The sequence below is a fragment of the Daphnia magna genome, linkage group LG4 (assembly GCF_020631705.1).
Source record: "Daphnia magna isolate NIES linkage group LG4, ASM2063170v1.1, whole genome shotgun sequence".
NCBI classification, from domain to species: Eukaryota; Metazoa; Arthropoda; class Branchiopoda; order Diplostraca; family Daphniidae; genus Daphnia; species Daphnia magna.
In genome coordinates this window covers 5845256-5861995 of record NC_059185.1, presented here as the reverse complement: position 1 = coordinate 5861995, position 16740 = coordinate 5845256, and the positions used below count along the sequence as shown (strand labels likewise).

The 16740-nt window shown below is 41.0% G+C and overlaps 1 protein-coding gene and 1 long non-coding RNA gene across 2 annotated transcripts; both read left to right on the top strand.

The window, feature by feature from the left end:
• Positions 1 to 2636: 2636 nt before the first annotated feature.
• Positions 2637 to 3741, top strand: LOC123471120 (zinc finger BED domain-containing protein 4-like). Its single transcript, XM_045172035.1, has 3 exons — positions 2637 to 2985; positions 3098 to 3211; positions 3275 to 3741. The coding sequence occupies exons 1-3, from the start codon at positions 2637 to 2639 to the stop codon at positions 3739 to 3741; spliced, it is 930 nt and encodes a 309-aa protein (XP_045027970.1).
• A 9803-nt stretch (positions 3742 to 13544) lies between these two features.
• LOC123471248 lies at positions 13545 to 13997 on the top strand. The gene is made up of 3 exons (XR_006645527.1): positions 13545 to 13607; positions 13676 to 13837; positions 13905 to 13997. It is a non-coding gene; the product is annotated as an uncharacterized LOC123471248 (long non-coding RNA).
• Positions 13998 to 16740: the final 2743 nt, after the last annotated feature.

The following is a 16740-nucleotide window of genomic DNA, read 5'->3' as shown; positions in this document are numbered from 1 at the left end:
TAGATAACTCTCCAACCAGAAAAATCATCTGTGAACAGGACATAGTAGCGCGCTTGGCCAATACTTGGAGATGGCATCGGTCCTTCAACATCTGAATGGACTAATTCACCAATGCGAGTGGCTCTGGTTCTTCCGATCTTCAAAGGTTGTCGATGGAACTTCCCAAGTTCACATGCAGCACACAGTGTTTTCGGGATTTTTTCATTTGTCAGATGTAAACCCGATACGAGCTCTTCGGAGACCATCTTTAAAATGGTTTGATGATTCATGTGTCCTAATCGTTGGTGCCAGACTAGTAGTGAAGCTCGTAGACCGGCTCTGTATGCTGAGTCGATACGCCGCGTTGGGGTGATTGAAGCTGTGTGAGGTTTGAGATCTAGTAGATAGAGAGTGTTGCCGGAACGTTTTCCTGTCAGCACGAGTTCATCACCACGATGAATAGAGACCATATCGTTGGAGAAGCGAGCTTCCAATCCAGAGTTGGTAGCAGCAGCAATTGAAAAGAGGTTGGTACCAAGGCCAGGCACGTAAAGGACATCTTTGATAACTCTGGTGGATGATTGGTTGTTCACTTGGGCAGTGACTGTGATGTGGCCTTTTCCCAGTACTTGAAGTTGCGTGTCCCCAATGCCAGAGATTGACCAGGTTCCAGTTTGAATTTGCGTGAAGTCTTCGAATAAAATTTTCTGGTCCGACATATGCTGGGTGGCCCGTGAGTCAGCGAAGAAGGCAAATGCACTGTTTGGGTCAAAAGATGAAGATGAGAGTAGTGCTCGATCTTGGTTTGCTTTCTCTTCTGCCTCATCTCTTTTCTTCTTTCGGCAGTCTTGAGTTTTGTGGCCATAGTGTGGGCAGTAACCGCATTTGACGTCGTCACGTGATGAGTGTTGGTTTACAAAACCGTTGCTGACTCCATGGTAGATTCTGCTACCTCGTCTATTTCCACGACCTTTTCCTCGTGTATGACCTCGGGCTGCAAAGGCTTGGCTGGAGTCATCAGGTCTTTCATAGGACTTGAGTACATTCTCTTCTGACCGTAGACGTTGCAAAAGATTGTCCATAGTTCGTTCATCAAGTGGAACGTTGGCCCATACAGATCTGACAATTCTGAATTTTTCGGGAAGAGTGGCCAGGGCTTTAGTCACGAGTTGCATCTCTTGGAGAGGTTGTCCAAGCTCTCTTAGTTTATCGGCAATGTATGAAAGTTTTCGGATGTGAGTTGTCATGTCATCCTCTATAAGTGGGTGAATGAGAATGAGTTCTAGTTCTTTAGTTATGCATTATGAAGTTGAGCATACCAGGTTGATGACTGAAGTCATAAAATTCTTGCCACAGGAGATGTAAGTTCTCTGCGGCTCTAAGTCGATACTGTGAATCCAATTTCGTCCACATGGCTGCTGCCGTATCACAGGAGTAGAGACCTTCCTTCATTGGTTTCGTGAGAGTGGCAAAAATATAATTTCTGCATGTGACATCTCTCAAGATCCACGTATCAATTTGAGCAGCATTCGTGATAAGTTCAGGATCATCTGGATTGTCTCTTATCTGTAAGAGAGATAGATCTTTAGTCATGTGTGTATAAATGGCATGCGAGAAATGGTATCTCATTAATGTGGGCATGTGTATGAGGACATACGTTAGATTCGTACATGTGAGCATATGTGTGAATCGTACATGAATTAGATTCATACATGTGAGCATGTGTGTGAATCGTGCATGAGTTAGATTCGTACATGTGAGCATGTGTGTGAATCGTACAAAAGAAAACTGTACGTGTGTGTCACAAGTCATTACGGAATACATATTGAATGAATGTGACTTGAACATGTAGTGGTATGAGAATTATTTTACCTCATCGGGCAGAGTGTGTCCAACTCTTGCTTCAACGAGTCCAAGTAGACCCAACTGTTGGAGTATAAGTCTAAGTTCATAACTCCATTCACGAAAGTTTGTGCCGTCAAACTTGGGCACATGATTAACATCCTTCAGGTGATTTTCAATCATTTGGTTAGCCATTTCGTGTCGTTACAGAACACGTGAACCTGGGCCCATAACCTGTCGAGTGTAATTTGCAAAGTAAATGTAACATGAAATGGGGTATTGTTTTATCAGAGTAATTGTATTACCTTTAGATGTAATCTCAAGTAATAGATCAAATAACAGGGTTAATACCTTACTGAATTGAGAAGAAGATATTCACAATCACACTTGTCAGTCACAGAGAATCAAGTGCTAGCAGACAACTTTTCTGTCTGACAAGAAGACAGGAGTAGGGTTGGTCTGGGTTTCGGCAACCACATGAGGTTCCGCAACAAGGAATATAATGTTTGGACAAATACAAAACAACAGAATACTTTACGACTTCCGAAAATCGACCGTCCCTGGTTTCGCGATTCCGTTCGTCATGTGTTGCACACACTATTCAACTAAGTGTTAAAGATGGTTTAAAAGCCTCAAATGTAAGACCTATTAGTTTAATATTTTTCTGGAAAATATGTTGCCAATTTTTTTATTTAATTCAGGGAACATCAATTTCTTCAGCCTTAAAACTGGCCTGTAAGATAGTGAGTTCTGTTCGAAAGAGCGTTCTGGACTGCGAAACACTTGACAAGCTTGTCCACTTTTGGCTTCCCATGATGAATAACACCAGGTGGAACTCTCAATATCATCTCATCGAAAAGCTTATGCAAGCCATCGAAATCTGCCCCTCACTCCAAGAAAAGTTGAACGCCTGCAAGAAGCACGGCAGTTTGTCCCAGAGTCAGATTAAGATGCTTAAAGAGCTTCTACTTCTTCTTGGACCAATCAAACAAGCCACTGATGCTTTCCAGAAAGCCAATGAGACCATCGGACTTGTCATCCCCGCCTATTTGGATGTGTCAAATAGAGTAACTCTAGATCCGAAGCTCAATCCAGATTGCAGTTCCATCACCTCGAAAGAATGCAAGAAGGTTGCCGAAGCATTGAAAACTTCTATCGTCGAGTGTATGTAATGGTTGTCTCAAGGACAATTTCTTTGTTCTAGGTAGAAACCCTAATTTTCTAATGGCTTTGTCGCTGACATAATTTTCATCTTTATATGGATTATCTACTCTAGGGGCCACGTTGGACCCAAGATTCAAATCGAAGTGGATTCAGTCATCTGGTCTTGTCGAGAACGATATCTTGCAGTCCATTAGATCCGAACTGGAATACCGATACAAACATTTGCGTACGGACCATTTTTAACCGAAAAACGAATCATAATAGTAAACATTTGGTTTTTATAATTTAGGAGACTCCCAAGAAATTCAAGAGGGCACAGCAGGTAGGGCAATGAATTCACCTCCGTCTAAGCGCCAAACCTTGACTCGGGCTCTATTTTCAACGGTCATCCAGAAAAGGGCTCAATCTGCTAGCGCATCAAAGGTCCTTGATGAATTTGAATTCTACCTCTCAGAACCAGTGTACCAGTCAAGTGGTCCAGATTCTCCTGACAATGATTGTACTTCTGACTTGCGCTTTAGTCCCTTGGGTTATTGGAAAGTAAACGCCCATCGATTCCCGTTGTTGGGTTTGATAGCAAGGGAGCTCTTCGGGGTGTCCGCTTCGGGAGGAGAGATCCAACGGGTCTTTAGCACCGCCACGAACATTGCATCGGCTAAAAGAAATCGCATTAAGCCTCCTCTCTTCGCGAAAATGCTTTTCATAAAGCGAAACATGAAACTTATGAGTCCTGTGACTCCTGTCAAACACAAATGATGAATTGTGGCTAACTCTTTTTTTGTTGCTCTTTTCACCATTGTCAGTCAGAATACTCAGAAATAAAAAGATTTAATCCAACAGACTTTTTAGCAAAACTTCTATTAAAAAGTAAACTAATCCAATTAAGTCTTGGGTTTTAATTTGATATTAAATTAGGGATTAAAGTAAAAAAAATTAAAAGGAAATCTTAAAAATTTTTACCTTGACACAGAAATATGTAGAAGAACTTGTATGTAACTATGTGTTACATGTTGCAATCATAAAATAAACAATGGATTGTGAATTGGATTGGATTTGGATCGGATTTGAATCGGATTTGGATCGGATTTTCTCAAATTTAAAATGATTTGGATTTGGATTTGGATTTGATTTGGATTGGATTTTGCTAATTTTTTCGAGCTTAGGATTTGGAACGGATTTCAAAACACACGCAATGATTTGGATTTGAGTCAAATCCGGCAAATTTAGAAAATCCGAAACACCACAACCACAACCAACAGCTACGTGATCGGAGGTGACCTGAACGCCCACTCTGCAATATGGTAAGATGTGTTGACTTTAGACAAGGGATATTTAACGAAGGATTGTAATTACCAGATTTATTATAGATGTGTAAGAGAAAGACAAACACAAGTATATCGGACCCTCAGTGAAAGTAGACTGAGTCAGAGAAAAAGATAGAGAAGATGACCGTACGAACATCAGTCGTCGGTCTAAGAACGTACATAAGATACTGAGAACTAAGAACGTACATAAGATACTGAGAAACCAAAAGGGGGGAAGCATTAGGTTTTACTAGGAAACAACACTCCCGCTAAAACTAATGAACTTATAAAATTGAATTTTCTGAATTTCTTTTTCGAGTTGAATGTGAGTTGAGAAATAGCAGCTAGGCGAACGATACTGGCAATTGGCCCGAACTTTGTTCTCTGCTATGATGTCTGGGATTAAAGTTGAGCACATCATTTTTCTTCAGTGAATGAACCAAGGACTGGACGATCGATTGGATGCGTTGAATCAATTTGACGTGAGACAGAGATCGCATTGCGCAGTTTCTCGAAGGCTACCCGGTGAAGAGGCTTCGTAAGGATGTCAGCTAATTGATCGTGAGTTGAAACATACTGAATGGAGATTGTCTTGTCGTCCTGCTTTTCACGAACGAAATGGAGATGTACATCGATATGTTTGGTTCTAGAGTGAAACTCGGGATTGTGAACCATTTTGATTGCGCTTTGGTTATCGCAAAAAAGTGTAGTTGGGAGCTGTTGTTCCATACCAATGTGGCGTAGCAAATTGCGTACCCACACAGTCTCTTTAGTTGCCTCAAATGCGGCCGTATACTCGGATTCGGCGGTAGAAGTGGCAACGCCTTGCTGCCGGCGACTGGTCCAGGCAACTGGACCTCCGTTCAAAATAAGGACATAGCGGGTTGTAGAGCGACGAGTTTGGAGGCATCCAGCATAGTCAGCGTCGGAGAAGGTTGACAGAATGCCGGTGCTAGAACTCCCGCTGAAGCAGATCCCAAAGTCGAAAGTGCCCTTAAGATAAGCAAGGATATGCTTCACAGCAGACCAGTACTCCGCAGTGGGATTCTGAGCAAACTTCGCAACCTGGCCAACAGCGTACTTAATATCGGGGCGAGTGGTATTAGCAGCATACATTAAACTACCGACGGCTTCCTTGAACGGGAAAGCCACTCCCGCTGCGACCAAAGGCCCCAGAGCCGGAACAAGTCGAATACCCGGGTCAGCCTGAGTCAAACGAGGATGACAGTCCAGCATGCGGAATCGAGTGAGCATCCGATTGATGTAGGTTGGCTCGGAGATGTGAAGTTGTCGTTGCCGGCGGTGCCACGTGATGTGAAGACCAACGAACATGTCAGCCGGACGAGAGGTGATGTCAAAATGACGTTGAAGGTAGTCCACGATGGCCGTAAGCAGCACCATGCTACTTCAAGCTAGAAGACCTTCATCGACCCATAAAGCGACGATGATGATGTCAGTGGCGCGACGAAGATAGTAAACGCAGGGATCAGCCTGACTGGCGACAAGGCCGAACTCCTGAAGGAACATGTCGAACTTTTTGTTCCATGTGCGGGAAGACTGCTTGAGCCCGTAAAGGCATTTGAAAAGAAGATAAACCCAATCTTCCTTGCCCGGGACAATGAAACCTTGTGGCAGTTCCAAGTACAGCTCTTCTTCCAGTTCACCGCTGAGGAAAGCGGTGGCCACATCCATCTGTAGCAGGTCAAGATCCGCGGCTGCCGCTATGGCCAAAATGCAGCGCAAAGAGTCGTATTTAACTACGGGCGAAAAGTTCTTTAAATAATCGATTCCCGGTTTCTGTTCGAAACCTTTGGCCACAAGACGCCCTTTGCGGCGGTCAATGGAACCGTCAGCATTTCGTTATTTCTTCTAATGTAATTTGGTACAGAAAAAGCTAGGTCTTTAAAATATTTAAATCATTTACCATGATTTTGTATGTCCAGCGACAGCGAATGGCCGTGCGGCCTTTTGGGAGTTCCATCAGCCTCCAGGTGTTGTTTGAGTGTAGGCCTGCCATTTCGATTTCCATCGCCGTACGCCAGAGGGCGGAATCCTCCAAGGCAATCGCATCCGCATATTGAGCCGGCTCGTCGTCGACAAGAGTTGAATCAGCAGCAAGAGGTAACTCGGAAAGAAGCGCGCTTCTTGGCTTAGCCTGTTTTCGCACACGCGGGAGAAAAGGAAGCTCGGTGAGCGGGGACCGGGCGGCGAGCTCGTCGGATATCTCTCCAACATCTTTGGTTGCAGGAACACTGGGGTCTGGTGGTGCTTGCTGAAATTCATGGAAAGTCGCATCTCGGCTAACAATGAATTTGCGTGAGGATTTAGACCAGAAACGATAGGCTTTTTGCTTTTCACAATAAGATACAAAATAGCAAAGTTCGCTTTTCGCGTCTAGTTTCTTGCGATCGGCTTGAGGAATATGAACATCAGCTGCGCATCCAAAAGGACGAAAGTGAGACACATTGGGCTTGGTACCATACCATGCTTCGTATGGAGGGACTGAAGTGACGGTGCTTCGGCTGAGAACACGGTTGAGAATGTAAGCTGCACAGGTCACGCATTCTTTCCAAAGGTAAAGCGGCAAACCACTCCCGTGCAGCATGCTCCTGGTGGCCTCCATTATGGTGCAATTCTCCCCCTCAGACACTCCATTTTGCTGGGGAGTGTGAGGCGCGCTCGTTTCGTGGCGGATGCCCTGGTTGGCAAGATAAAGTTCAAATTCTCCACTGGTGAATTCGCCACTTCCGTCAGAACGGAAAACGGTGACACTTTTCCCAGTTTCACGAAACAAGCGGGCGACAAACTGTTTAAATAAGTCATAGACTTCAGATTTTTGCTTCATAGGGCAGATGACTCGAAAACCAGAAAAATCGTCTTTGAAGAACACGGAAGTTGGACACGGAAGTTGCGCGAAGAGGGCCTTCAACATAAGAGTGGATCAGCTTTCTGATTTCCGTTGCCCGGGTACGACCACCAACAGGAAAAGGCAGCCGGTGACTTTTGCCCTTAGCACAGCCAGTACACGGAGCAATAACTGTGTCCTGATCAGCTGCGATGTTGAGTCCAATGACATGGTGGCCCTGAGCCAGTTTTTTATAGCTCCAGTATAAACGTGTCCCAAACGTTGGTGCCAAGCAGTGAGAGACAGCGGGACGGACGAGGAAAAGTTGGCGTGGTCGTGGGACGGAACGGCTTCAATATCAAGAAGATACAGATCTTTTCCCATCCTCTGTCCAACTCCAATGATCCGATTATTACGTGAGAGTGATACCTGGTCATGGTGGAAAGTTGAAATACCTCCGCGATCCGCAGCTGCGCCAACTGAAATGAGGTTTGTTTGCAGACCGGGAACATACATAACGCCGTTGAGTTTTTCATCGTTCCATTCCCCACCAATTCTGGTTCGAATTTGAATATCACCAATGCCTTTTACCTGGCATAAACTGTCGGCGATGCCTTTAACAGGCCAGTAAGAGGTGACGAGGGCAAAAGTGTTGAAAAACTCTCGACGATCAGTCATGTGTTGACTGGTGCCCGAATCAAGGATCCAGCTGTTATTCGATAATGGGCGAGAAATGGCTGCTGTTGGGAAAGCATACATAGGATCATCAAATGTCTGGCTTCCATTGGCTTTGTTAGCGTTTGACTGTCTTTCTTCGCGATATCCACCAGACTGCTCCCGTTCAGCTCGTAGTCGTTTAAAACAGTCCTTAGCCTCATGATTATTAAAGCCACAGTAAGTGCAAGTGAGCTTGACACGTTTAAAAGGTCGTCGGCGATTTGATCCAGCATTGGCCACCTTTCTTTTGCGGCAATCGGCGGTCGTGTGATTGGAAAAACCGCAGACATGACAGGTCCCTCCTCTTTGATATCGGCAATCGTCGGATTTGTGGTTCAATTTGCTGCAGTTCTGACAGTCAACATGAGAGCTCAGCAGAGCGGATTCATTCCGGTCTCATTTCTCTCGTCGTTCATTTTGGGCGGCAAGCATGGATTCGTGCAGTAGCAACTTGGTCGTTAGAGTAGCAATCGTTTTATCGATTTCGGGTAGTACGTTCCATGTCAGGAGAAAACCATCAAATTCCTCAGGAAGAGTCATTAAAATCTGGCCCACCAACGAGGCAGTTAAGTGCCTGTAGCTGCACGAAGATACCTTCTAGTGCAGAAATATGTTGCATCGTCGTGTGGCCGACGACGTACTCGTAATGACCAAATTTGTTAAAGAGAATGCTTTTTGATTCAATGGCGGCCTGCTCATATTGGATGACCAATCTTGTCCACATTTCGGCACCCGTTTCGCAATGCTGCAAAGTCATTGCAATTTTGGTTTCGAGTGTGCTAAGAAGAGTGAGTCTGGCAATAGAATCCTTGTCACTCCAACTCCTGATGTCTCTGGCATTGTCATTCTCAATGTTGATCAAAGGGCACGGAATGTCGCCATTGTCTATGCCATACAACCGGTGTCTTTCAAACACGGTTCGAATATTAAGCTTCCAAAATGCAAAATTAACGCCATTGAATTTGCTTATGTGGCTTAAATCTTTCGCACTGAACGAAGGCATCTTGTCTATATCTGTTAGGCGTAGGGAAGAATTAGTACTCTGGGCCCATAACCTGTTGACTTTAGACAAGGAATATTTAACGAAGGATTGTAATTACCAGATTTATTATAGATGTGTAAGAGAAAGACAAACACAAGTATATCGGACCCTCAGTGAAAGTAGACTGAAGAATAATCAACAACAGACTAAAATGGTATATTGAAAAAAAACAGACTCCTACCAATATTCCAAACAGGATTCAGAAACGGATGTACCATGAAAGATAATCTTCTACGACTAGAAACCGCAATCAACATAGGATTTTAGAAAAAGAAAACAACATCGGCAATATTCCTAGATCTCGCAAAAGCCTATGATAGCACCTGGATTACTGGACTCCTCTACAAAATAACGAAACTCAAAATCCATGGCCCAATACTACGCTGGATAAAACAATTCATAACAGAAAGAAACATCGCCGTACGAGTGGACAACAACATATCAACAGACAGAAGATTAGGTATTTAGTAATAGTAATACCTAGTTTTAAAAAAAACTAGGTTGCCACCACTAGGCCTTATGTAGGGCTTAGCCCCTACAAAAGGGGAGCCCCGATAATATTCTAATCGGGGACGCCGCTAACCTTCACCGATAAAAATGAATCGGGGAAGTACGGTGTGGAACTGCACCGATAGCACCGCTTCAGCCATAGGGGGTTAGTCTTACCAGTGATCTTGCGTTCTGAATAGGCCAACGAGAATCACGTGACTAGGGTCACATTTTGTTCTTGTTGGTCGCAGGGCAACTGCCAATAAAGATCAGTATTCATTAAAAATCGGGGAAGGCACCAAGAGCCGAAATCACCATACCGAGAACCGAAATCACCGCACTGATAAAGATCATCCCCGTACCGAATCGAATAAAAAGTTCCCCGATTGACGCGGGGCCGAGCGCTAGCCTTATGGGACATTGGGACTAAAACACCAGATGCGATAGGGCTGAATTACGAGATGGTGCAACTCAGCATCCGCTTAAGGTCTCTAGTATTTCGTCTGCTTGTATTTAATTACATATAAAAATAACTCCGTCTTCTTTTGGATAAAAAAACAAAAAAATCTCTGGCAATATAAGTTGAAAACTAAAAACTTAGCTTAACTTCTTAATTACTTAAAAGATTAAGAACCTAAAAGCCTAAGAAAAACCTCTAGTGTAAGCGAGGCTTAATCAGTACAGAAATAAAGGTGCAGCCAGCTGCAGGTCCCACTTGGTTTGGCGAACTGAAATCAAAATATTAAAAAAAATGGAAGAGATCGATTTCTAAACATTCGATCTCAAAACTAATAATGGACACAACCATTTATTAACCATTAAAAATTATTTTTAAAATATTTTTAAAACCTAATAAAAATAGACTCAAAACTTGCTCCACAAATTAAGTCCCAAACTTACCACTAAAAAATTAAGACCTAAAGTTTTAAGTTCAAAAAATGGGAAAAGATCGATTGAAAACACTTTAAACAAATCGATCTTTTGCGTTCAACGATAATTTGAGAAAATTCATCAACAAGGTCTCTGAGACGGCGTCTTAACGTGCAGACGATAAATACACCAATGCTAAAGGATAGGGCCTTCCAAAGAATCGATTCTTTTCCAGTCTTTTAACGATTCAATACTTCACCATCTAACCAACTTATACTTCACATTTAATCCGTATACAGTTTATGTTACTACGTATTATTACTTTAAAATATATAATACGTATTATTCCTATTTATTACGTGCTATATATTATATATATCCCTATATATTTACATCCTATATATCCTATATACTACGTATAATATGTATTAATAACTTAACGTTATCCGTTAAATTATAAATATGGAACAGACAAATTTTACAGAAATGGATACCCTCATCAATACGTATCCATTTCTGTTAAATTATCGCTTTAAAAGGATCTACTTGAGTAGTAAACCGATTGGCTATTTTTTGTGTAGGTCGGTGTGGTTTGTCGGGTCTCAGGGAATTTCCTGCCCCAATAAAAGTCTTACTCGGGAGAACAATTAGTAAAAATTTTTTTAAAATTGATGAAATGGATATCTCTTGATAATTTTTATCCATTTCTGTAAAAATGTTGTTTAAAAAGTAATTACTCGAATGGTAAACCGGTTATCCATTTTTAGGGCAGGTCGGTGCGGTTTAACGGGTAGTGGGTAATCCCCTCCTCCCAGTCATATATGAAATTAAAATATTTATTATCGGGGAAACTATACGAGTACCATGTTTTACACATAAAATTTACTTGTTCGGCTGCACTTTAAATACAAATGCTTTTTCGCGACCCGCTGACAACGAATCGACAAAAAACACAAGACGTTTCAGTAATGCAAATGAAATTTTTTATTTATTTACTTCCAGAAAGTGAAAGATTAAGTTCCGTTTTAAGTTATCAGTCAATAACTGTATCAGTTATTAACAAAACAAAAAAAAACGGTTTTTTTAGTTAATTTGGTCTCCGCCATTTAATGTTTCTAGAAAAAAATAATCGCAAATGGCATGTAAATTTAATATGGAAATAAAGCTTAATCATTTCTTTATTGTTAAAAACAAAAATTATAATTTTCGATCAATTACTGTAGATAATATTAACGTTTTAAAATAATAGTCTTTATCGGGAAATCGGGACAGCTGTTTTTGACTAAAATGGGACATTAGTGGGCGGGTTTGGCCTTCAAGCCCATCAATCATCACCGAGCTATTGACACCATTACTGTTCCTTACAATGATCACAAGCAATCGATTATTCAGCATATTAATCGATTACAATAAGCCCAACCCCCACCTATCTTGTAATAAGGGTTTTTAATCATATAAGAAACAATTTTTATTAACACAATAATCAAATTGAAACATTTATTAACTTATAGAGTCTATGCAGTGGGACGCTATTTCAATTTTTACAAATTTTTTTAATGAATTTTAAGGCGAAAACGGAGGACGTCCCTCACCACCCACCCTAGTGTCCTCACCTCCTCACCCCTCAAAATAGGCTCCTCCCACAAATCTAAGAAAACTTTAAAGGTCTCATATGGGAAAATGGTTTATTATTAAATTATATAAAAAATATGGGGGGTACATTACCATATGGAATACATAAAAACAAAATAATAAATTAATTTAATGATTAGTTTGGGAGATATAGGGGGAAAACGAAAAAAGGCTTACTCCAGTCTCCCCTAAACGGTCCATCAAAATCAAGTGGTCCTAGTTATTCAGTCAAGAAAAGGTTACTTTAAATTTGATTTACTTCATATTAACAAAAACTTTTCTTTATTGTGTGTTGTTCTAGGGTTTCAACATATTCATGGAATGAAGAAACAATTCAATTACTCATCCAGAGTGTTTCACAGTACCCAGTGCTATAAATAGCACTGCTATTTGACATTACTTTTGCTGATTACAAAGATGTTACTGTGCATGTCCGTGCAAATGATTCTAATGCCAAAGGATTGCCTAATAATTGTAGCTACACATTTACTTTTCCACTCGTATACTGACATTTCAAAATTGTAGTCATCCATTTTGGCAATTTTGACAATTTTGCTGCTCATCTCGGTGCGCATTTCGTCTGCTTGCAGAAATTCACGCCTCCTTAATAACTACCGCCTTCTTTTGTCATTAAAAAATTTTGTTCATGGGTTAAGTGTAAGTTGTAAAATTAATAACTGGGCTTAATTTCTTAAGAAATTAAGAAATTAAGAAACTAAGAACTTTAGAAAAAAACCTAGTGTAAGTGAGGCTTAAAGTATCATAAGCGTACTGATGTCCTGATTTCCCCACAAGACATGTTGTTTGTCCGTGAGTTGGACTGAAATTGATACCGTTTAAAGGGGGAGGCAAAAACGTTTGTTTTAATTCTGAGCCATATTTTTTTTTCGATAATGAATGTCATGGAAATCGATGGAAGATAAACTATGCTATCAATAGCAATAAAGTCTCCCTTTTCAACTAATGCACAGAGATCACTTGAGAGTTTAGACAAATATTACTAAAATAATTTCTATCGTTTCCTTTTTTTTCTTTAATGGCTATTTCAAAGAAACAATATTGCTTTATTCGCTTTTTCTAAAAATTAGTGTTTGGAAATTTATGCATGCTTCGATGCTTCTCAGATATAAATGCAACCTTGTGGCAGCTGTTAATGGCGCCAAAAGATTCTAAGCCGAGAACATTTCTGGTAGACTTTACTTGAGATACTGTTAAAAGCTAGCTGGTGCTTATTCAAGTAGATCATTAGTATTTTCATTAATCTTAAAAATTGTTCTTCTGATTCAGAAAGGTAATTCATCAAGTCGTCGATCAAATTGTAAAAAAATACTTTGTGTTATATTTTACTTTCTTATCAGATATGGAAAAGACTTCCGAAAATGTTTCTCTTCCACTTCTCTTGTTTTAATTCGCCGAAAATGATTGTATGGCTGGTATTGGAACACTTGGTTCCTTTATTAAACCTCCACTTCCAGATAGTGTGAGTGAAAGCATACTTCTGTTGCATTCTTGGATTTTATCGAATGAACAACTCACCATTAGGTAAGCATCAAATAACTTTTACTGAAGAGTTACGATACAACAACATTTTTGTATTTCCTATTTTCTGTTAAGGTGGCCCAAAAAAAAAGCAAAAATAACTGGAATGACAAGATTTACAGCAATGATCCAGCTGAGGGGTCTGAAGATGGACTAAGACTTGGTCGAGTAGTCATGATGTCAGGTATACTTAAAGTTTTTCTTATTTTCATGATTTGTTTGAAACTTAATCACGTGTTCAATGTTTTGTAGAAGACAAAGATTTTCTTAGGAAAAATCTAAATCAGTTTAAGAAGACAACTGGTCCAACGAATGTCCAGCATCAGGCAAATAAAGTAAAGCGAACGAAAGGAAATACTGCAACACCACCTATTGCAACCAAAACAAGGGCTGTGTCTGTCAAAGGACGAGAGGGTGATCATAAAAAGAGTCGTCAGAGTCGTAGACAAATTGATTTCAATAACGCTGAAAATATGTGTAGCAGTACAGCAGCTACAATGGGAGACCTTGAGGGCGAACAAAGTGCCAACCCCTCTTCATTACAAACGGAGGACGATGTTAGCGTTAAACGTCGGTTGCAACAGGTAGCTATTGCTGATTGAGTCATGTATTTTGTCCTCTTTACTTATATTTCTTTGGCCATAGGAAAATGAGGATCTAAAATGGAAAGTTGCTCGTCTTGAAAAGGAAAAAAGAGGACGAAAAATATATACTGAAAGGACAAATAACAGAACTCGATGAACAATTATATGCAACCGAGCAAGTTTGCAAACGAAAAGATACTGAAGTATCAGGGCTAACTGAAAGCCTCGAGAGATTGTACAATGATCAAATTCTTCCTAATGTTCTTATACAACGTGAGTTTTTTTATTGTAAAAAAATTCCATCACCAAATATCATTTTTCTACTTTTCAGACATGGCAGACTTGATTGATGTCATCAAGAGTGACTCTGAGAAACGTAATTTATAGAGCTTACAACTATTTCAACTAAGTTTCCATTTGCTTCTTCATCAATGGTTTCTACACCTTGTTCGCTTTTTTTGTTTTAATTTGTTTTAATTATGGATATATCAACGTCCGATGAGAACATGCCTTATTTGATCTATGAGGGGCGGATTCTAGTAGAATCACGAGATACGTTCGGCTCGCCCATCTGGGTCGACCGTATGGATTTAAATTGCTATTCGTAGGGAGCCTGGGAAACCCTAAGGGGTTCTCTGACCTGCCGTAGTTTTAATGTCCTTCGGGGCGCAAATTGCTGCCATTTGGTAGGTGATTGTGATATGGCCCCCGGAGGCAACCACAATCATCGGGATCCATTTGCTGCCGAGGTGCGGTACTGGAAGGCACGGTACCTAGCTCGTATTTTTTGTGTTGAAGGTCACTCAGTGATTGGCCTCACAGCCTATTTCGGCGAATTGATTGATTTATATAATTTGCCGTGGACACCACGGGGGGTAATGCGTAGTATGAAGGATATGGCGACCACCTGTGCACGCACGGAGCGGATTTGGCAACATACGGTTTTATGGGCTGACCGTGAGTTGCCGGGGCGTGCATGAGAGGCTTCAAGCTGCCCAAGGCAGGAGAGAGGCCCGCATGGCTTTGCCTAATCAACGGGAGCAATTCGGTGTGGGTGTTTAAGCACCCGAGCCAGTTGCTGGGTTTGACCCGGAGGTTTTCGAATTGGAGGATGCAATGCCAGTAATTCAAGACCAGGATTTGGTCGCCGTTATTGGTGGGTTGGCCCCGGATGCGGACATTATGCCAGCCCAATTGGATATCAACGGGTTTCATGGTCTCCAGGACCAAACCCAAGAATTGGATAATGAAGGGTTGCCGGAGTTAGATGCCCCGGTCCCCAACTGGGAAGGTATTGAAGGATTTGGTGCTTGGGTGGAGGCGGTGATGCCGACCCCACTCCTCCAACCATTGGATATAGAACCTGAGGTTCGTGAATGGATGGTCCCGGAAGAAATTCCGGGGTTCCGTTACTTCGATGATATGGATGCCTTCTTGGAAGAGTTAATTGACCAGTAAAGTGGTATTGCTTGGGTTTGTATTTTCTTTCATTTATAAAAAATTCCAGAAAACACAAAAAAGTATAAGTAAAAAGGTGAACACCGATTTATTTTGAAAAAGCCATCTGTGGGTAGAAAATATTAATAGTTTACCTTTTTGTTCAGGATACTGTACCTATAACCTCATAACCATGATAAAAAATTAGCTTCCGGTCCAACTTGACCGGAAACGCATCCAAAATTTTGGATGTAAGGAAGTCCTGCCTAAGCAAACTTCGAAAAAAAGTCTTGAAATTGTTCAAAAAGATAAATACTTCTGGGGCCGCGAATCAAGAGCAGAAGAGAGTTGCAGGAAAAAAGCTACTGAAAATAGCAAAAACAAGATGGTATAGTTTCTTTTTTGTCCTTCAGCGTGCACTCTTGTTGAAATCTGCCATTATATCTGTTTGCCGAGAACGCGTTTGAGGAATTGATTTTGATAGGTCCGACGTTAAAAAAATTTTTCTCTTCTTAAAACCATTAGCCATGGCCACCACCTATCTCGAAGGAGACCTTTATCCAACTACAGCTTCGGTAATTCCCTCCATCTTGTCCCTAGAAGAGCATTTCAAATCACGAAAGAAAAGGAGCGTGATGCAAGTATGAGGCTATTATGCGAAGTAGGGATTACGAAGATTAAAATGCGATTTGGAAGCTTTATGGATGTAAAACATGACGAATTTGATCAAATTTATTTGATTTGTTCTTTACTCCATCCAAATAAAACTTTAGAATTTACCGGAGAAGGGTTTCAAGAAGGGAAGCGCAGACTTTTGGATTCAAAAAAACAGGAAATAGCTGAGGGAAATTGCCTTATCATAGTTCCCGAAGCAAAGCAGATTGAAGTAACTCCTTATCTTACTACTGAGACTCATCCGCAATCTAAAGGTGATTTTTCTAGATTTAAATTTTTTAGTCCTTGAATTTCTTCTTAGTATACAGTCATGCTTGGAAGTTTCTTTAGCAGGCTAATCGGTCTATATCCTTCTATTTCTTTTTGATGGAGGGGATACTTTGGTGCCTACCGTACCCCTTTATGCTATTCCTATTTCTCTTTCTTTGCAACCCGCGAAAAAGGTGCAACATTAAATGTAGGAAAATTAACTGAAACGTAGAGGAAGAGAAGAATGGAAAGAAAACGAGGGTATGGTAGGCACCATAGTATCCCTTCCGTCCAAACAAAATGAAAGGATATAGATCCATTTGCCTGCTAAAGAAACTTGCAAGCATGACTGTATATTCAAAATTCAACTTC